This window comes from Argopecten irradians, chromosome 2 (genome assembly GCF_041381155.1).
Source record: "Argopecten irradians isolate NY chromosome 2, Ai_NY, whole genome shotgun sequence".
Taxonomy (NCBI): domain Eukaryota; kingdom Metazoa; phylum Mollusca; class Bivalvia; order Pectinida; family Pectinidae; genus Argopecten; species Argopecten irradians.
Genome location: NC_091135.1, coordinates 2,707,030 through 2,730,254, shown reverse-complemented (window position 1 = coordinate 2,730,254; position 23,225 = coordinate 2,707,030). Strand labels below are relative to the sequence as shown.

Genomic DNA, 23,225 nt, shown 5'->3' with positions numbered 1-23,225 from the left:
CTGTACTTTGATGATTTGTGATTATAATAAATCATAAGTTGATTTTTATTCCTGACTTTGTTGTTTTATGGAGTAGTGCTAGGCTGGAACCGAATCCCTTATATATTACTTTTACTTGGCGATTGCTGAAATACGCAACCCGACTCAAAAAATTTACAACCCCTTTTGACCTCGTCCCTCAGGCCCCTGGGGGGGGGGGGGGGGGGGCCCCATCATTTGTACAATTTTCAATCAGTAACCCTTAAGGATGCCACCAGTCAAATTTTGTTGAAATCCGACCAGCGGTTATGGAGAAGAAGTCGATTGTTGACAGACAACGGACAGACAGACCAAGGAGGGACGACGGAGGCCAAGGACGCCACGGTATCGCTTAAGCTCATCTTGGTCCTTCGGACCAGGTGAGCTTAAAAAAGAAGCTATAGAACATTTTTGTGATTCCATTTATTTGAAAAGTACCATTACTTGTTTCCACAACCGTGTACCTTACATGATCACGGTTATTTAACTGCTTTAACAAATCCAAAGTTACAAATGTAATATCATTTCATGAAATTGTCTACCAAATGTTCATATGCATTGTATCAAAACATTCAGTAGCACGACCACTTTCAGGTTAATATTGTGACAGCCTACACTTTTTTACAAAGGATATTTCAAAACTAGATTAGAAATATATCACATTAATATATTTACAAATAATGTATATAAATTCCTTTCCTAATGTTTTCCACTTCTAAACAAATATTAAAGCATGTATGTTATTTTACTTCCTTTATGTCATAGAAAATATTTGAATTTTTCCGTCTAAACAATTTTAGCATCTTATATTTATGACGAGACAACAAGGAAGTGTGATGAAGTTAGGTATTAGATATAGATACTATTGGTTTGTGTGTTTATAAATTTTGTGTCCTTTCAAAACAAAAATCCATTCAATGACATCTCATGTTTTTGGGGTCAGGATGGCACTGGTATAGACCGACGGTAATTAGCCAGAAACTGGCACAACTTATAAACGTCCCTAATTACAATACATTGTAAGTTATAATTAATTATAATTTTTGCAATTTAACATTTAACGGTGGGTGAATAGACTATCATTGACTTTTATCTCCATTTCTGTTAAAACAACAATTTATATTTAAGCACAATATCTACCAGATTTAGGTAAATCTTAATAATTGAAAAGAAAACCAGTAAAGACACATCCTTGAAATCTTATCCCGGAGTTATAAATTTCTGATTCAGAGGCCTGTCATAAATGTAGAACAGAATGTACAAATATATTAAACAAAACACACAGCAATATTGCAATCAAAGCTATAATAATAATGATTCCGATTTAAAGTCTAACCAGGCTAGCTTTGTAAAATTAACAATCATACAGTTCTCAAACTCATGAACTACATTGTATAAAATGTTTACTTGTCATCGATATGCAGGTGTATTGTACTATCAGTAATTCTAATGAGTTATCATCTTAGTCCAAAACTGAACTTTTACTACTTTATTTTAGTCAGACATGCAATCTTTATCTCACGACAGCTCAAATGTGAGTACAAATGTGTTGCACTGTATGAACGTAGATGTAAATGTTAACAAGCCATTCACCTGGAAATTTCTGTATTTGTGAATAGGTTGAGAAGAACGAAGACACAAAATGTTGTATATTCGAAAATGAAATGTTTCACATTGATTGTGATGCAATGTTGTGTAATTACTGTTTTTTTTTATTTTAAATTGTCATTTTGTTTTTGTAATGGCATTGTATTTAATAACAAATTCAGAAGCAACTTTTTTTAATTCTCCAGAGAGAAGCAAGAATCACGTACTTCTCCCACCAACAAATAACGTAAAAAACAATAACAGCTCAACAGAAAGACGAAACATATCACTCATTAATACCTTTGGTATGTACATACTGCCATATACTTGTATTCTGGAAGGAACTATATAGCCGGGTATTTTCAGGGGCGATAACTATGTGTAGAGATGCTAATAGGCGATAACTACGTGTAGAGATGCTTATAAGCATTCATTATAGTCTATTGGGATTGTTTCCCATTAAGAAAACCACTAGAAAATATCATAAATTACAACAAGTATGGTTACAATTTGCCTTTATCATTATACCAACAATACAGAGTGGGCGTAGTCCGAGTTATTTTTATTAAGAATAATGACATTTATAACGACAGAATAACTCGGATGAAGCAGGAATACGATTCCATCGTCTACACCAGATATTAACACAGAGGTATGGTAGTTATACATACACATTTAAATAAATAATGTGTCAACCAAATATATAAATATATTAAACGTTTTAACAATAATAATCTAAACAGTACATCTACTGACAAATATATATTTGGTGTATTTATAACAATAGTACCTTACTATAATATCCCTTTGTACATACTAGACACCCAAGTGTCATCACCTATATATATCTCATAGGTCTGAACTTATACCCCAATAAAACAAACCTCGTAATCAACATCAGATACAGTATTGTGTCATAATATATGACCATTATATGGATCTCCGGGTACACGACACATAAAATAGTAGGATTTATTAACACAGTATGTATCCCAAAAATGATATCTATAATGACGTATTATATATTCAAAGGCAGTCGGAACTCACCTGTCTATCATTGTATAGTACAATGTACATGCATTGACATGACCAGAGCTTATCACTGTACACTCACCAGTTTTTTTTTACTTCTCAGACAAAGCATACAAGTTGTAATTCAACATTTTATAATTTAACAGATAAAAAAATATACAAAAACAAACAGAACCCTCGGAAATAGACATATGTATCTATGTATTAAAAGATGATTCATTAATTTTTTGGGGGGGAAAAACCCACATAACTTTCATGTTTATAACTTTTTCAAAATTGAATGCAGTTGCTTTATTCATTGTTTCCATACCTGTTGTGTATATATACTTATGTGTTCAAATAATGACACCAAAAAAAAAGTTAAATATTTTCTTCAGTAAAGGTAAACAGTGAAAAATGTGTACTTATCTTCATTGACCTAAAGTTCAGATCCAGAATGAAAAGCATGTAATCTTTTAGATATCATAATTTAGCAATATGGAACTATGATATTGGCAAGTAAACATTTAAAAAAAAAAAAAAAACAATATTGTCATGGAAAACCAGGCTGTACATTTACTGGTTGTACATTGTAAATGCAGATCCAACATTAGTCAATTTGGAGTTTATAATTAATACTACAAAATTAATTGCCATTGGTACCCGTTTTGTGGCATATACATTTACAAACTTTAACGTCTCTAGTCAGAAGATTTAAACAGCTGGGAACGACATGAATTGTTTAAAGTTAATATTACAAATTACATAACAACTTTAACAAATCTATTGAAAAAGTCTCTTATCTAATTATGTAACAATGTTATGGATTTTTAACAAACTTTAATGAAAACAGTATATACAAATGTATAAATATATTTAGTTCATATCACTCAGAAATTTATGCTTTAACAGATATTTAGGCAGCATTTCCAGAAGAAAAAAAAACCATTTGAACAGTGTTTGAATGCTTAAGGCTGTTCCAGTAAAACATATATGTTAGGGGGAAAGGCACTTTGAAATTGGGAGACCCACCGATAGACCAACACACATATCTATTTTGTTGTGAACCATGGCATAGAAGCGATTTAATTTTCTATTTCTTTTTGGATTTACATATTTTGATTTCTAGCATCACCGAAGAGTCCTAGGACAAAATTGCACTGTATATGGTGCAGTGAACTACTGTTTGATATGCTGCATCTATTACTAAATTCGTATAAGGCTACAATCCTTGTAGAACCAGCAGAAAATCTACTAAAGATACCGAAATGTTTCTGAAGCATAATGCAAGAGTAGACATGTGGACATTCACACATAAGCTTGTGAACTGCTACTTTTTCCACGACTTAATAACAGTGAATTTAAATAAAGATCTGTTCTTTTGCCAAAACTGATCCCTTGTATCTCTGTACCATTGTCAAGTTTGAATGAATATAATATGTTTTAGATAAATAATCTATCAATATTATATAAAAAAAACAAGAAAATAAAATAATTGGTTTTTTTTATTGAAGATGAACAACTTATTTAATATTGTCAGAAAATAACATTTTTCTCAACAGTTACTTTTTGTAGTCAGGATGACTGAGAGCAACATTATAAAACACAAATTTTGCATTTTATTTCAAAAAGTGCTTCAGATAGTCCCACCCACAGCAGTGATTTTATTGAAACGCCACCCTGGCACAGAAGGGATTTTATTTTGAACCCACCATAGCCCATACTATTTTTTAAAGTGCCTTCCCTGGGTGCCATATATGTTTTGCTGGAACAGCCCTTAATAAGTCTTCCATTCAGATCTAAATATAATGTACCTGCTGACAGAGTGAATCGAAGGAGAGTAACTCTGACACATATCTCTTGCCTAATGTAGTAGTAGTGTCATTGGTCCTTGTAAGAAGGAATCCCATTATAAAATAAAACACCATTAATCTTAATTATTATTTTGTCATATTTCAAAACCAAAAGATGATTTTCCAGATGTAAATTGATGATGTTACCAGTGTTCTCCATTAAGGACTTTTTTCAGCTGGTCCTCAGGACTGGGTGGCCCTAAAAGTTACTGGTCTTGACTCAATGTTACTGGTCCTAGATTCCTTACAAAATTAAAATTCATCCTTGTAGTTTATAGCAAAGTATTAATTTTACTAACAAAAAAATCCAGCTATCTGTTTCAAATCGTGTGCTCTCAACAAAGTTGGCTGAAAACCAGAATATTACAAAAATTTGTTTTGTACAGTTTGATCTGCAACCTTTCTACAATTCTAACCTATTTGGATTTATATTACTCCCATACTTCACAGCGTTTGCTAGGGAAAAGATATCTCTATCTTACACAGGGGGGTGTAAGACAGCTCACACGCGCTAAACAATAATGTGACGTCATCAATACATGTTGCGTAACTGCGGCGAGCATTGTAGATGACGTCATCAATTTTGACGCATAACTACGTTCCTGCGATAATGACGCGATGAAAAAGCTGGAAAACAAGTGGAACTTCGTCATTTTACTACTAAGTATGGGAGAAAAAGAATCTTACATGGGTCTGTGAAGTGGACTGGGATATATCAACCCTCGTGAAAGATTTTGGCCGTCAACCCTCGGCAAGCCTCAGGTTGACCGGCCAAAATCTTTCACTCGGGTTGAGATATCCCAGTCCACTTCACAGACCCATGTAAGATTCTATTAATCTTCTATCTGGACCAAAAAGTTGCCGGTCAAAGGACCAGTTACATGGCAAAAATTGTCTGTCCTACCATAAAGTTGCCGGTCACATGTAGACGGACAGGCATTAATTTCAAAAGCTGAATGTTACTATCAGTACCTGCTAACAAGGGCAAATAATTTTATTACCTCTTATACTACTTCCCATCTTATTTCCCACCACATTATACAACATATCCTTAACAAGCCCTGAACTATCCAAACCCCTGATCTATTAACAATATTGTAAAGGTATGGCATTAAATATTTTCAGATTCCAACAAATTAAAGCAAAAAATGCATTGCATGGTTTTGATGTTCGAGGTAAACGTCTAGCAATTATGTATATGAATATTGTATAAAAATCAGTCTCAATTTCAAAATTTGTTACACTTGTTAAAATTATATTTGTTAATTAATAGGATTATGTGTATTATAAAGCAAGTTATTCCTTCATTTATCTACGATTTATAATATACAGTGTAGAAATTTACTCATGCTACAGAAAATACGTGATTTCCTTGAATATTGATACAATGTGTAATTTTCAACATTTGGAAAATATTCAATTTGAGAATTAATTTTCAAACCAGCTCCTAAATGCTGTCATTCATCTATTTTGTTTTACAAAAACACCCTTTTTATGATTTAATGACAGGACACCAATAGATTATCTGGTTTCAATAATGATTGTTGTTCAAAGTTTCCTCTTTTAAAAAGATCACAATTTTGTGGAACATCCAACATTCTGTTATCATCATCATTCTAACCAGGTTTCTTAATTCACTGCTAATAATACAAATGTAATGATCACCTTCATAATTGACACGGTTTTCTGCAATCATGCAGTTTTTAAACATACATACATGGCAAATTTATAATGGTTAATAATAATTAACCTATCACAAAATAATTCCAAGGTCAACTTGCACACTATGACAGGGAAAATCAACGGATTCAACAAGATCAAATTCAACCTTTATCGAAAAGTTAAATGTACTAATTGTTAGCATTTACTCAATCATCCTCTAATTAATAAACATTAAGGTTTTCATTAGTATCGGGAGTTTATAATCTCCAGGTGAAGGGGATCATAATAACTTGTTATCTGAGAATGAGATAAGTTTACTTTACTATACAATATTTACCAAAACGTTGAGATCAACAAAATACTTTGAATAAGAAAATGTTTTAGATTTTCAGCCTTGACCCAATGGCTGTATCCCTTGTAATATTGACAGTTACCAATGCTTCTAGAGTAAGATTAAATAAAGCTAAGCATGTTCATGACTGTTCCTTGGTGCTTCTGCTGAACCATGACGACATGGCTGACCGAGCATGAGTGATGGCACCACCTGAAACAGTCAGCCGGATATCAAAACATGCATATTTATAATACTATACACACAGTCAATTTCTAAAGAAAAAATCAGAATGTTTTGCTTTCAAATATGACAATGAATTGAAACAAAACAATTCTGGTTTTTGTATACAGCTATTACATGATTTACTTTGATTATATGTTAGAATGTGTTTCCTTATACATGTACAGTATAACCCCTCTAACTCGAACCCCTATTCCTCGAATACCCTCCATTCGTCGAACTGATCGCATGGTCCAAACTGTGTCCCTCTGTTTCATCTAACAAAACCCTGGATAGCTCTAACCACTGTATGTCGAACACCCCTTATTCCTCCAATAGAAATGTATCCCCATTTCATCAAATAAATAGTATTAAACCTTGCATTCTTTGAACAGGTGTTCGGCCCTTCAATTGAGAAATTTTTAAAATGCTCATTTTATATATATATATTTTTTCAATTTGATATTGCTATCAAAGAGCATTTAAAAATTCAAAATGCTGAAAATCATGGTAATTAAAATGTCATTAACACACATTGTTTATAATAGTTTGAGACCAGACATTTTGACTATGTATGACCGATCTTGACCAACCTCAGATGAGTTGAGTACCCTGTATTCCTCAATCCCTTGCTGTTCGAGTTATAGGAGTTTTACTGTTTGCACCTTTCAGTCATTGACAAGTTCATAGCTCCAAAGCCTATTGAAAGGTGGCTTGTTTTTCAAACTTCGTAAATATAAATCTTGAGGAATGCAAAGGTATATATATAGGAACAAATAGGTGTATTTCATCAACTAGAGTCTCATTTAAACATATTTCAATGTATATCAATAGTTTTATGGTTGGAATCACCACACTATCAGGGGAGACAACTCACCTACAACTTTCCCAGTTTGCATGACATATTTGCCTGTTTGTGACACTGCAGCATTGATCTTTTTACCACGCTCTGTGTTCTGCATTGTGCTGTTAATGAGACATATAAGTGTACGTTAAATTTTATCATTTTTTTTTCAACTATTAGACTCATTTTCCGGCAACAAGTTTTCTTTATTTACTTCAAAATTTGATATTTAATCGGTAGTAGCGAAGGTTATTACAAGGATTGGTACTTTTGTAGTAGCTAGTAGCTAATTCAATCTCAAACAAACAGGCTATGGTACAATAAATTAATATGAACTTGACTATCTTCTCATCCATTGGCAAGCATACACAGTATTGGGTAGAACGAATAATCATACCCTGCCTCCACTCTGGTTCCCGGCAGGGTATGAATTCCACCCCATTGCCACTAGTGTTGCAAGCCCCGCTGTGATCCACATGCGCACTTTGAGACTGATAAAAATATATTTTTCGGGTAATATCCTTATGTAACTGTATTGTTATGACAACTATGACCAATATTCAATTCACAAACCTTTCGATTATAATGTTTTATCAACTATTAGTGGTAAAATCCAAGGCAAACACAACACATGTATAATTCTGTTCAAATACGCCGCCATGTTTGATTTACCGGAAACCGTGACGAAATGAAACTCATCAGGTAAAATATGTTTAAAAGCTTTAATAAGCCAACAAACTAAGAATAAACATGGTGGAACTGAGAAAATGTAAGTATTATTAAAATTTAGCGAAAAAAGAATTTTTAAAGTTCATGTTAAAAAATTTGTGACATTAGGTATATTTCTTTCGTAGTGAAAATTTGTAGGTCATTCCATATATGGTACTAGTTGCCATATTTGGAGCGCGAGACTTTCTAACGAGAAGCATCATGGCGGCCAAGTGAGCCGTGTCGGAGATGTAAGCCATTCAAATGTGCTTTTAAACATAATTTAGACTTGGAGGTGGATAAATAAATCATCATTTTATGTTTAAAATATTTGATATTGTTGAATTTAATTACAAAATTACATTACACACGTGAAATGCAACATTTTCCCGCTGGATGTTTTGCAACACTGCGGTCAATGGGACGGAATCGTAGCTCTGACGACGACCATCTGTCAGAAATCTTCCGTCCGTCGTTCAGAGCTATGTCATCGCAGCTAAGTATTGGGCAGTGTAACCTAAACATCCTACATGTTTTTGTTTTTCATTTAAGCATTGATGTTACTATTTTTTAACTTCATAGGGGTATGAAAGAAATTTTGTTTGCAAACTGTGTGATTCTGCATAGCTGATCTTGCAAAAGTTTGCAAACAAAATTTATTTCATAACCTGATGAAGTTCAAAATTAGCTGTATAAATGCTTATAATTGATTTTTTAGTATAATTGATAACATTAAATATGTTTAAATATACAATTTTATTGATATTTGTTTTTAAACCAATACACAATGATGCTGTGATAATGTAAGGTTTTTATGCGCCATATCTCAGATTTTTTTTCCGTAGTTTATGAAGAAATAGAATCTGCCAATTATATAAGAAAGTCAGATTTAGTATTAAAAAAAACCAATTATTACAACTTACTGTGAGAGCCTCATTCTGATATCGGACACACCCAGGTTACCATGGTAAGGATGTCTGTAAAAAATAAAACACTTTAATTAATTCATTTGTTTTCTTCTCAAAGCTTTGTTAGGGCCAATAAACTTGGGATAAGCTTGATGTCACCAATAGGAGATAGAATAATTACACAACCGAAAGCCAGAAATTTGTAACCCCAAACTATAGGTATTATGCTATAAACTTTGACTTTAAAAATCAACTGGGTCTGTTTATAGCATTCAGAACTCACCCTAATGCAATATTCTGCATGCCCTCATGTTTGGTGCTGGTCCATACACGATAGCTGTGAGTTGTTTTAAATGCTTGGACAAAAGGAATACCAAAGTCTTCCTGATGCTTGACATCTGAAAAATCAATTAAACCATGCAATTATTTCTTAGAACCTACATTCTTATACTTTTTTTATCTAAAAGTCAAATTTATCATTACACTACCACCAACAATTCACTTTAATCCCATGATAAGGATTTTACACAAGTAAAATTTTTTAACCTTGTCATTGATTCTTTAGTCCTTACAAATAATTCAAACAACTGAACCAGTAAGAACAATATATATTTAGTCATGAAATGCTCACTACAGTATCGGAACTCTTTTGTCATTTTAATTAACAGGTCGGTGAACAACAGTCCTTTACAACTAAATCATATAGAACTGTCTCCAGTGTGAACGACTAATAACCCTGCTGCACAAATTTAGTAATAACTCCATTAATAGGAGATATTGCAGAACCCTGCATTGTTTACTCAACTTCCCTTTATGTCAGTGTTCTGTGAACCAAATTTTATAAAAACTCTGTCAAATATAGTCAAACCTCGATGATTCGAACTCCGATGAATCAAATTTCTCGCTGTATCGAACTTTTGGTCCAGTCCCGAATTTCTTCACTACATTACTAACTAACCCATGTATGAATCAAAGTTTTATGAATCAAAGTTCTCGATGTATCGAACTGTTTTCATGGACCATTTGTTATAGAATCATAGGTAACTGACACTCAATGATTCGAATAAAAATTTACCTGGACAGATCAGATGTTCACCGATACCCCGCGGCATGCTGTCACACCTAGCTGTCTCGCGACGGCACTTCGCCGGACAATAAGGATTATGACAGCTTGTGTTGCTTGCTTGCTATCATGAAGATAATTAATATCACTGATCAGGCCGATAATGAGGCTTTGTTTTTACAAGCTGCGTTATTAAATCATTAGTACGGCAAAGATACAGTTAGTTGTTTTTGATGTTCGCCGCCGCCATTGGTAGCAGTTTGTAGAATTTACAGAACGGTAAAAAACGAGCCACATTATTAGTAACTCATAGTCAAAACTGTTACATTGCAAAACTTTGGCATAAATACTGGAGCAAATCAATCATTCTAAATCGAAGTATTTTGTAGGTGTTGTAGCGCTTTCGGTTCCTCCTTTTTAGTTTCGTTTTTTGCAACATGTTTTTGATTTTATATTCATTCCGCAATATTAACTATCGCTTAAATAGTCACCAAACGAACACATGTACATGGGTTAGGCCTAGTACAAGTAAGTCTTGTTTATAATATACAATACATGTGATTAATTGCATACTTCGTTTTTATTTTGTTTTGCTTGTGGTAAATACAATAATTATAAAGTTTATGAAACGGAGACAACATGTACACAACTACCACAGTTGGTCATGGTAAAAAAAAAATTGGTCTAATTTCAAACACTAGTAATTCGAAGTCTCGATGTTTTGAAGTTTTTCTGACGGTCCCTTGAGCTTCGATACATCGAGGTTTGACTGTAGTTAAGGAAGAGTTTGCCAGACAAAGTTGAGTCTACAGACAGACGGAGCGACAGACAGACATGCAACGACCCAATTCCAGTGTACCCCCTTAACTTTGTTGCGCGGTTATAAAAATCTGTTTGAGGTAGGTACCATCTTGGTGACAGCTGACTAGAAGGGACTGGAGGTAAATCCTGAACTGGGCTCTCAACCACTCATCTCCACCTTCCCACTCTGTAATATACAAAGAAAAGAATATAGCTATCTGGTTTTAGGTTCATGTTAATATGATCTTTCCTTTAAGTTAATTGAAGAAACAAACTTCAAAGGCATTAACCATCATGATGGCAAAAGTTAAAGAAAATTTGACCACTTAACATTTGTTTGCATGTGGACAGGTTTGACGAAGGCATGCATATTCAAATTCAAAAATATACAAATGATTCTGATGGCACATCTTGTTGAATTCAGCTCTTAACTACTAAGCATGTCATTCCAGTAAATCATCTTTCCCAACTCAGGACTTCAGTTTGTTTTGGGGTCAATACATGTACTGAACTAAAAATATCTGTTACATATGTATACATATATTAAATAAAAGTAGAACAGGATGGGATGAGATGGGTACAGCACCATACTACAGGTCTCCCCAAATCATTGCAGGGGGAAATTATATTGGGGTTATAAAGCCAGACATGTTCTTAGAGATGAAAACATAGTGTAAAGTTTAATCAGATATTTTTAATAATGAATCCCCTCACCAAGCTGATGAACAATGTAGCAAATATTCATACTTAACAGCTTAACACCATGGAAGAATCTGTTGGTTTGATCAACAATTGTGCTTACATTTATTACAGTACATACTAACACAGGTTCAGGTAATAAAAATCACTAAAATTTTAAATCCGAATTATGTACCTGTTCCATCGAAATAATCTGAATCCTGTTCATCTTCTACGACCGCCTTCACAATGATGTCAGCAAACCGTAGGTCGGCTGTGGTCAGACTCAGGACCTTTTGTAACTCTTTGTCATGTATATCAACACGGCTCTCTGTTGTCTGTCAATTTAATAATATAGTTTCAATTCTTATTCAAAAGACAAAGCATGTTGTTGAATTGCAATCATCTACTGATACATGGATATGATTTATGTACAACATTTAATAAAGTACAGTACCAAAGGTCTATTGAAGATTTTCTTTCACGTGAAATATATGTATATTATATCTTAAACCTTAGTTAATATTATAATAGCTGTTTAATCCGAGCGAAGCTAATAATTAGCTCCAGGACGATATTTTCAAATCAAATAGACAAAATTATCCATTTTTGAAATCCATATGTATCCAGGGACATATATCAAGTCAAATAAAACAGCTATCCAATTCTTAGAACCAGAGAGTAAAAGCATGTCAATGTATAGCTAAACTAATCAATCACAGCTACCTTCAGAGGACTCCAGTAAATCAAGATTCATTTTGATCAAACATTTAAAAAAGATTCATTCAAAGACTGGTAATCTAGATAATGGACTCCAAAGAAGTCCTGTTCTAATGTTAAAATCACTTTACAGGTTTTCTTAACATATATATATACTTCAAGCAGGATAATTTTGGTAATTTAGAAAATCTAAAAAGTACAACCTTCAATGCTTTAGCATTTGTAAGCATTACTCGCAAATCTGGACACTCAGGATACTGTACAATCACAAATTTTATATATAGAACAGAATCTCCTATGATTTCCTCTACACTAGCTAATATCAAAACAGAAACAACTTTGTAAATCAACATTTAAAATGATATCAAGAAGTGATTGTTTAAGGAGATGTTTTTAAATTAGTAAGAAGTTTCCATCTATTTTAAACTAGAAAATAGTGTAAGCCAAATTGCTAACCAACAAAGCGTTCTTGCACATTTACACTTGATTGTCCCCAACATTTCTGTGACGTTTCATTGAAATTGGCCCAGTAGTTAATGAGGAGTTATTCTGACAGGATTTGACAGCGAAATGGTGCATGATTCTAGTATTCCACCATAACTTAAATGTGAGGATTGTGTTGAGAGACCAATGTTACAAAGGACTTATGCTGAGGCATACTCACATCAATAACTACATCAGTCAGGTGTCGTTTCTGCTTGAACAACATGTTGGTGGCTCCGATGACGAAGGCTCTGATGTTAACATCCTGCATCAGGTCATAGTATTGTAGAGAGAGGTACGGGTGACACACATTTCCCTGGAAGATTGTTCAAAACATTCAGTTTAACAATAAATAGGAAACAAAACTGAAAAACATAACATGAAAACAAGTAGATTGCTAGCTATATATAAAGTCTGGAAGAAATTCACAGCAAAGTTTACTTTTTACCTTAGAGAAAATGACAAGTGGGAATCCACAGTTATCTTGCTGCAGTCTGGAGGCGAGATAGGAGTTGGACATTTCCACCATTTGAACATCACCTGGACTACTGCTCTGTCCACTACTACTTCCACGCTTCAAACGTGAAGTCTTTTCCCGCACGGAACCAAATGCTGAACTGAGTTTATTCTTCAGAGCAGCAGCTTTGCTTCCTGGACTAGACAATTTTCCATCTGGATCCTGAGGACTCAAATCCTCATGTGATTTGTCGACATCTGACTTTTTACTACTGGTTTCTGAAGAAACGAGATCTACTTCTGTCAAATCACTACTAATATCCGCCATGTCATTCTCACTTGCTTTGCTCTGTTGTCGAGAGACATTCTTTTTCCCAGATTCTGTGAAAACCTCTTCAGCTCCTACATCATTGTCTGAGAATTCTCCACTACTTTCCTTATTGTTCGACTCTAATTCATGTTCAATGGACAAAAACAACCGATCCTCCTCCCATGAAAAACAATCTTCTTTATCAATTTTCTGAATACTTTCTGGAGAATCAAGCTCCTCCACACTATCACTTAATTTGTGTTGAAGCAAATCTTCTCCGCTTCCTTCTATGCTTACTGACAGTTCTGTGTGTGGTGATTTTTTCACTGTTGTTTCTGAGTCCATTTTCTCCAGCATTTCTGAGTATTCCTCCATATCTATAACAGAATCACTGTTCTGAATTGTCTGGCCTGTTTGGACTGCCTCTATGTGTGTGATAAAGTTAACATTGGCTAGTGGATTACTGTTCTCCGACAGAACCAACTGCTTAGGGGAGGTAACTGGACTAGGAGACGATGAGAGGAACGAACTCCCTCGAGATCTGTTGTTCGGAACTTCAATCTCTGTCGACCTTGTAGCCAATATAAAGCTTGTCTCATTACTTAACATATCACTGGTATTACAACTGCTGTCTGGAATGGCTGCTTCCTTGCTAGGATCTAACTTTTGTTGTTTTTCATTATTATCACAATCTGTTTTTGAATTTTCTGCAGACAGGATTTCATGTTCTTCATCATGTTTGTTTTCCTCTACTATAGAGTCTGATATTGCACCGTTTCTGTCGCCTGTTAACCCACTGTTACCATTTACATTATCCTGTAATACATTGGAATGTAAATTTGTGGAATAAGAATTATAAGTCTTCTCTGCACTAGTAAGTGGATCATGTGTGCCTGAATCGTCATCACATCCCCTTGGTATTGTTGGAGAACTGGGTTCCTGGGGATGAAGTTTTGATACCTCAGTGTCTATTGAAAGCTGTATTTCAGGGTCAAGAGATAGTTGTGGGGAACTGTGTCGTGAACTGTCACTGTGGTAGCGAATCTCTAAGAATTCTTCTTCATCACTTCCAATTTGTATCGATCTCATTGTTGGAGAAAGTTTTTTACTATTGCTGTTAGAAGTGGCTTCTTCCAATCCAAATTCAATCATACCTGTAATTTAAAGCATTACGATATTATCAGAAATATTTTAAACTCGTAATGGGAAGCTACACAGCCGAGTCATTCAGTAATCAGACATTCTATGACCGTATACGCCAGATTTCCTGCACCACTAAGCAAGATATACCTTAATTAGCACATGTTATTTACAGTCTGGTAACTGTCCTTTCCTCAAAAGATATGTATCAAAGTAGTTATCTAAATGGAATCTTATCTTAGCAGTATGAACCAGGAATTTCCTTAAACTGAAATTCAGAAAATTCAGAACTTTCAAAATCATATGATTGAGCCACAAATCAACTTCCAAAATAAAATAAATAAATTATATGGTGTCTGTAAAGGGAAAGGGCCAATTATAGTTATGAGACGCTTATTGGGTTTATGTTATAACAGCTATAAGCTAATTTACTATTAGAACCATTTCAGTATCATTACATTACATTAAACACCGAGTAGACTTACCTGGAAACAGGGAGAGCAGTGAGAGTAATGTATTGCAGAGTTTCTCAACAGGTGGACCACTGAATAAAACCTAGACACGAAAATATCAACTACAGAATTAGAGTTTCTCAACAGGTGGACCACTGAATAAAACCTAGACACGAAAATATCAACTACAGAATTAGAGTTTCTAAACAGACGGGCCACTGAATAAAACCTAGACACGAAAATATCAACTACAGAATTAGAGTTTCTAAACAGACGGACCACTGAATAAAACCTAGACACGAAAATATCAACTACAGAATTAGAGTTTCTAAACAGACGGGCCACTGAATAAAACCTAGACACGAAAATATCAACTACAGAATTAGAGTTTCTAAACAGACGGGCCACTGAATAAAACCTAGACACGAAAATATCAACTACAGAATTAGAGTTTCTAAACAGACGGACCACTGAATAAAACCTAGACACGAAAATATCAACTACAGAATTAGAGTTTCTAAACAGACGGGCCACTGAATAAAACCTAAATAGACACAAAAATGAGATATCAGCTATTAGTGTTAGACTGATTCTCAATTTTAATCACTGATCGATCGATAATGATTTCCCTGAAGACTATTGATGATAAAAGATAATAATCGATAGTTTAAATGGGAGATAACTTGTGCTCAACTTCGCTAGCCAAGGGTATTAGTCCGATTCTCTTTCTATTACCCTTGACATATCTCACTTCAGAACGGGTGGTCTCGCACTGCGCCACCTGCTGGATCACCGCAGTTGTGTCCCTTCCATTTACGTAATAAGCAACCAATTAAAAAGCTCGTATCATTCTTGTATGGTTGAAAAAATGGCAGCGCCCTATGAAACACGTGTATTGTTTGCGACAGATTCAAAATACCAAAGGTGAACATGTGTGCGAGTCATTTGTTTAATAGTAAGTTCGGACACCAGGGTTTTTTGTGTGTTTCATGCAGCAGAAGTTCTGCAATGTCCAATTTTGTAACGAGATCGCAGTATATCTTTTAATTGTTTAATTTGTGAAACATAACCCACGCACATACTTTCCAATTTGTTTGGAGAGCAATGTCTCCAAGACGTTCATTTACCTGGTATAAAAACATCTAATTGATTAAATAGATAGTGATATAACTTCGCTAGGAGTTGATGTTGACAAGCATGACATGCCTGATTCCACATTATACAAATGTAGGTCACTATACTATCGCTTCAATTCAGTTTTGTTGACATATCAAAGCTGCGTGTTCATTGGTCGCCTGAACCTAGCCGCATCCAATCAGAATTTGAAAGCAAAAACACCTGTTCTGAAGTGAGATATGCCAAGGGTAGTAGAAAGAGAATCGAACTAATACCCTTGGCTAGCGAAGTTGACTTGTGCTTATTTCATGCTGTTCTGAACTTTTCTTATATAATATACCTGTGAAAATCTACATTTCAAAATGCCTTAGACATATTAGATACACTAAAATTCAAATTTGAATCAAAGAAAAAAAATGCTTCAATTTATACAGTTAGTTTATCATTCTATTTTTTTCTGATGAATTAAAAGGTTAATTAAATATATAATTATAGGAGAGTTGATAATTAGTATAGGTCATCCTAAACCGATCAGCAATTATGATTTTACAACCGATTCCCATCATAATCATGCAGCTACAGAACTGTAGAGTTAAGCTTTATACTGCACTAGTTCACACAATGTATATTGAGTAAATGTAAATTTGACAATATTTCAGTAATGGGTAAATGATATTATTTCAATAATGATATGTTCAAATTAAAGATGCTCCACCGCTGACAAATGGTATTTTTTCACTATAAAAAACAGGAGCAGACGATTTAGTATTTTTCTTCAGTTACAAAAGTTACTTACTTTACACCATTACCACCATTGAAAAGTTTAAGCTTCTAATTTTATTTCAAGTTAAAAATATGAAAAATAATTAATTGCATCCCGAAAAAATTCCGTGACACTATATCCTATATGGAATGAATTAATGATTGCGCATGCACCAAAGGCGTAATAAATTATTTCATATTATTTTTTGTGTTAATTAAGCATATATATACACGATTAAACACCATTTCTTGTTCAAATGAATAACATCATTTATGCTCTGTCGGCGGTGGAGCATCTTTAAATAGCAGACAATTCAATTTAACAATGAAAATAAAAAATACTTAGAACTTTAAAATTTTTCAAAAACAAACATTTACTACAGCTTCTTCAAAACAAACATTTACTACAGCAGCTAACAGATTTATTTTGCTGGTATTGTGAATGGTTAATGCTACTTACCCTGCGTTCCAGTAATATCAATTTAAATAGAAGAACAATCTTGTGTCGAAACTGGCATACAACATCCCTCACTGACATCCCTATAAAATAACAATACAAAGATCGAGAGTTACACAGCTTTCTGTGACTGTGTGGTAAAACATTAAGATTGCCTCATCTGTATTTAAATTATTTACAAAATATGATAAAATCATTTTAAAGGCCAATGTTTATAGATTATCATAAAGTATAGAATATCAATGTAAATGTTTCTAAATCTCTAATAATCTTTTTTTTTTACTAGACAGTAAAACGCTGTTACAGATGCATGTATATAACAGATTTTGATTTTCAGGGATACATATATATATATAATACATCCAATATAATATTTATTAACCATGATGAGGAATGAAATATATCATATTATAACCATGAACTTGTTGTATAAATCGAAATCGCATGCTTTACTGAAGGTGGTCCGGCCTATTTATACATGTATGGCTAGCAAGATAGCAATATCAATCAATATGACAATTATCGTAACATAACGACCTACCCATAAACACCCTAGAGCCATCTCTCACTCCCTCTGTCACAGACATTGTCAGGTTTTTGTATGTCTCTTCCAACAAACCAACTTTGGTGAAATCTCGTTCCTCAAAGTAGGCATGTGTAATAAGCTCCAATTTGGCCTTCACTAATCCAAATAAAGGCTGAAGAAGAAATAAAGTATCTTAAGAAAAGTCTTTACTGTATACAGTGCTCTGTTTTTAATATACATTGTAATTATCATGTTATTATCTGCTTTACTTTTTACTTTTTTTTCAATTAAGTCTTCAAATGTAGTCCCTTCCATACTCACAATCAAAAGACAGCATTTAACAAAGTCTTGCAAATGCCAAATTCATATAACATATATGCAATGAAATACTAACCAGTCGACTGAGAACACACACACTTTTCTGTACAGTACTTCTAGTCACATCAGCAGTTTTATTCACCAAGTCCTGTAAAATGTGAGGAAATTAAGAAACTACAATAAAACAACAACAGATTTAGTTATTGAAATAAAAAACACTAAAACTATCTAAAAGTGAACAATGTAAAGAGAATGTAAGCTGTGAACATCTACAAGCTACGCCTGTCTGTTGATCTACCATTCCTGAGTTCGTCATCAAAAGCAATCACAAATGATTGACATTAAAATATTATAATATGGTATACATGTATTATATTTTGTATTTCTGAGGTTAGCTAAAGAATGCAGTATGTATACAAATATAACCTGTTCATACAGTTGAATGTTAATCTTTAAACCGCTGAGGTTATTTGATCAGAAACAGTCTACAATACAAGATGTTTGAAACTGGATACCAAAGATCTGTTTACTAATTTGACTTGACTCGATCACATCATCACAATAGCATGAAATTGCGTTTGGAGCTCTTAATATCCCAGGAATGTATTCAGTACTTATGGGAACATAGCTAACATTGATGTGAAAATAAATTTTTCAATTTGTGTTCAAATGATATACTGTTGGTTTGTCCATTTTACACGTAATTCTCGGTTCCAAATGTGAAGATTCTTTTATCAAATACTTACTTTAGCATCCATCTGTCTGTAACAGGCTACACCATAAACAGTGGTACAGTTGCCATCTCTTGATGGAAGGTGGAAAAATATTGTGTCTACAATAAAGAAGTTTGTAAATTTAGTTGGAATCATTCAAGTCATCTACATCTTTTTTTTTTTCCTGACCGCATAGGTTTTTTTTTAAACATTTGAAAAGCAAGTGCTCAACCAGCATTTTAAATTGATAATAGTTTTATGGTTTACTAAGTTTAACAGGAACTATAATACACAAATTTTGACTGACAATGAAGTACCTATTACCCAAGTAATTGCTTTTAGTAAAATTATACATTATTAAGTATTTTTTTAGAATAGTTCTACCTTTATTGTGTATAGTTATGTACATTATTAAGTACCTTGTGTATAGTTATGGGCACCATCTGGTATGGCCAGGGATGGAAGGTGTTTCCAAACTTCTGGAACTTCATGACTATCAACCTTGTTGCCAGTAATCAGTGGAGGATAAGCAAATTCCACCTGTAACGTATCAATAATTAATTCATTATATGAAGAAATTAACCCTGTTCAGTATCCATTTTTATCATAATTTAATTTGTATATTGACCCTATAGTGAATCAAACAAGAGGCACAGAGGGCCTGTATCACTCACCTGGTTTGTAATGCCAACTTATGTTATGAATACAGATTCATTGTTTCTTTTTTCTATGGGAATTTAATTATTTATCTCTTTTTCCCCTATCAATTCTTTCCTATAGGAATTTAAATATTTATCTCTATTTCCCCTATCAAGCCTTACACCTCCTGCCCCCTGGGGGTCAGAGCCAAAATTTATACTAGCTCAGTATATACAGTACATGTACTGCAAGGATTTATAAGTGAGAAGGATTTGTCACTCAGGGTTTTGGACAAATAGGTCGCAAGAGCTTTTGAGTTTGTTCACTGACCGTGATGTTGGGTGACGACTGATTTCCTTTTGATGTAGAGCAACTTAAGGTATTATCGGCCCTATCAATTATCGACCCCCAACAGTTAATATCATAAATAACTCGTCTTATGCTAATATATTTGCCAATCAATCTCCAAATTAACAAAGACTACGGCAATCGGATCATCTTTTGACTATTCCATAGTCTCAAACAATAATGAAAACATCCGAAAACTGACCTAGACGCAAGTTACTTTTACCGCATAGTTTAGAATTGATGTTGTTACGCAACAAGTTAGTAGAATGCACGAAGTCGGTACGCTCAGTATTGACTCTGTCTTGTCTTTTTTCTTCGTTTTAGGACGTAAACAAAGAGATGTGAACATCATTAACCAGATTAAAGAAAGATTGATATGCAAATATCTTAATTTTATTTTGTGGGGGTAGGGGGTCGATAATAGATTGATAAATCTGAAAACTTACATGTAATGTATTATCATTTATCGACCTCGCCCCCCCCCCCCCCCCCCCCCCCCCTACATCCCGGAAGCAAGGATGTCTTTAAAATCTCTAAAACGAATGCGGAATACCTATTATAAGAGTTATCTTTCTTAGACCGTGAAGCAAGTCACTGTCAACGAAAGTATGTAGTATGATAAACAATTTTCTCGATTATTTTAACGATTATATATATTTTGTCTAATTGCACTGTACAGATATTAATGCAACAGTGCAGTTATCCTTGCTCTTAATAAAAAGAAAATAAATTATTTGCGATGTCTTTCCTTTGAATATTATTCTAACTATTACATTGCAATTACATCTGTAATAATTGCTAATGATTTTGAAAAAATGAGGCACTGCAGACTTATTTTAGATGTTAACGACTTGATCAAAAAATTTGATAAAAAAGAAGAGTGCAGAGTTAAGATAGAAAACAAACAAAAGGATGAGGGAGATCTGAGCCATTTCTATAAAATTAGGAATTGGCAGAAAGAAAAAAGAAAGAATTAGAAAAAAAAACGAGATTGAGAGAAAGAGAAAAAATTTCAGCAAAGTATGAAAGAGAATTAATTAAAAAAGCAGTGACGCCAAAGTGTCTGAAACAAAATGACAGGATATCAAATTTGATATATAGGATGCATTGTTTTGCCAGGGTTGTCAGTTGAGCGATAGATCGTTTCCATAACATATGTATGCAGTATTTGGTAGTATATCGTATGCATGGCTTTGCATGCAGGCAAGAAAATTTCAAAAGTGACCTGACTCTTTTGCCAGACATATTAAAAACGTAGAAGTTTAATTGTGTATTTTACACGTAAATATTCACTAGTAATAGCAATTTCTAAAAAAAATGTATGAATATGCACATTGTATACGTCTAATCATATACATATTTTGAGCAATTATATATAAATTTTCTTTAATATAAATCAAATCTCAGTAAGCGTTTGGTTGGTTGATATGTTCAGTTCAACGTCATCTTTTTATCGAGGTTTGTATTCCAAAAACGATAGTACATATATATAGTCCTGGATGCCAAGTTTCGTAATTGTAGATCTAGAATGGAACATATTACATACATATATAACCATGTTTTTGATTTGGATAATACAGGATTCAGTTATTGTAATATTTTGTGCATTAAATACAATTATAAAGCGGGTGTATCATTTTCAAATGGGATTTGCTTGACAATGTTCTCTTTACATTTGATAAAACACGTTTCTTTTGCATATTTATTTTGGGGGTCGATAATAGGTCAAAGGGGTCGATAATACAGTGTGATAGAAGGTCTATATAAGAACCTGTTTCTCCAAAATAAGACCTCATTGCATAGCTAAACAACACTAAAACACTAGTAAAAACTCCAATTAAAAGCTTTTTAATGACACTCTAAAAATTTCCGATTGCATTCTTCACCTATAAATTAAACATTGTTAAGGGGTCGATAATACTTCAATATGTTTATAATATCCGCCGGCGCATCCTTTGATGTACATAAGGGAAGCCAGACTTACTGTCTTACTTTCTGAAGCGGGCCGTCATTTCATGAGCTGCCATATTTTTTTAACGAAAGATTTAAGACAATTTTTCTAAATCTTCCGTCCTTAAAGCAAGTACTAAATATTGTGAAATTTAATAAACTATACATTGGTGTTTCTTTTGACAGGACAAGCATTTGTTGAGAAAAATGGTTTTTATTCCTGGTTCATAGGCGTCTCGCGTGGTGTTTAGTAGTGTAAAGAGACAGTGACGAATCCTTCTCACTTAAAAATCCTTGATGTACTGCTATTGAACAGTTGACTAAAAATAAATGTAATTTTGTACTTTCATCTTATCTCATAAAATATCTAAGTTTTTACTTTAATTGTACTTCAATTTTCAATATTTCTATTCGATGTTGCAATATTTCAACAGAATATTAATTCATAATTATGTCTGTTTAATTTGTGTCGACAATTAAGTAAGGTTGTCCTTGTGAAGAACCACAATAAATGCATGATGGCCAGAGGGAGTTTCCCACAGGTTACTGGACACGTCCTATAATCATGCCGCAAATACCTGACAACCTTTCTTGTGGTGAAACCCTATAACTACCACGTGTAGCACGGGTGAGTCCATTGTAACGTCTGCACCTGCCATCGTTTTACTACGCTCATATCCTCGCCATGGCGTTTGAATTCCATAAATGAAGTGTCATCATCGTCTGCCACAGGTTTTTATGGTCGAACTTCCGGGACAAACTTCACTCGGAATTTGACACAACATCATTTCAATTAGAAATAAGTCCAGAGACATTCCGAAAATCCAACGTGCTGTACTACGTTTGGTAGCCTGGATATGATTGCATACTGGAAGGAAAAATAATCACCTATCATATAAGAGCTTTATTGAAAGCTATTTTTAAAGGCGCGATAGGTCTTTGATATACTTTTTAATTAAAATTATTTCAAAACGATAGTTAATGATCAATAGTTACACATATCTTGATGTAATCACTACATTGTAGGGTAAACGTTATATATCGGACAGATGCTCCACCGCTGACAAACGGCCTTTTTTCACTATCATGAGCAGACGATTTAGTAGTTTTCTTCAGTTACAAAAGTTACTTACTTTACACCATTGCCAC

General features: G+C 33.8%; 1 protein-coding gene across 1 annotated transcript; it reads right to left on the bottom strand.

Annotated features, from left to right (window-relative positions):
* Nucleotides 1-426: 426 nt before the first annotated feature.
* Nucleotides 427-22,854, bottom strand: LOC138314130 (late secretory pathway protein AVL9 homolog). The gene is made up of 15 exons (XM_069254308.1): nt 22,655-22,854; nt 19,559-19,679; nt 19,173-19,258; nt 18,503-18,574; nt 18,124-18,280; nt 17,586-17,665; nt 15,281-15,350; nt 13,338-14,809; nt 13,071-13,205; nt 11,883-12,024; nt 11,115-11,195; nt 9,428-9,542; nt 9,160-9,213; nt 7,562-7,650; nt 427-6,675 (listed from the first exon to the last, which is right to left on the bottom strand). Exons 1-15 carry the CDS (start codon nt 22,733-22,735, stop codon nt 6,605-6,607), a joined length of 2,826 nt encoding a protein of 941 aa, XP_069110409.1. The 5' UTR covers nt 22,736-22,854; the 3' UTR covers nt 427-6,604.
* Nucleotides 22,855-23,225: the final 371 nt, after the last annotated feature.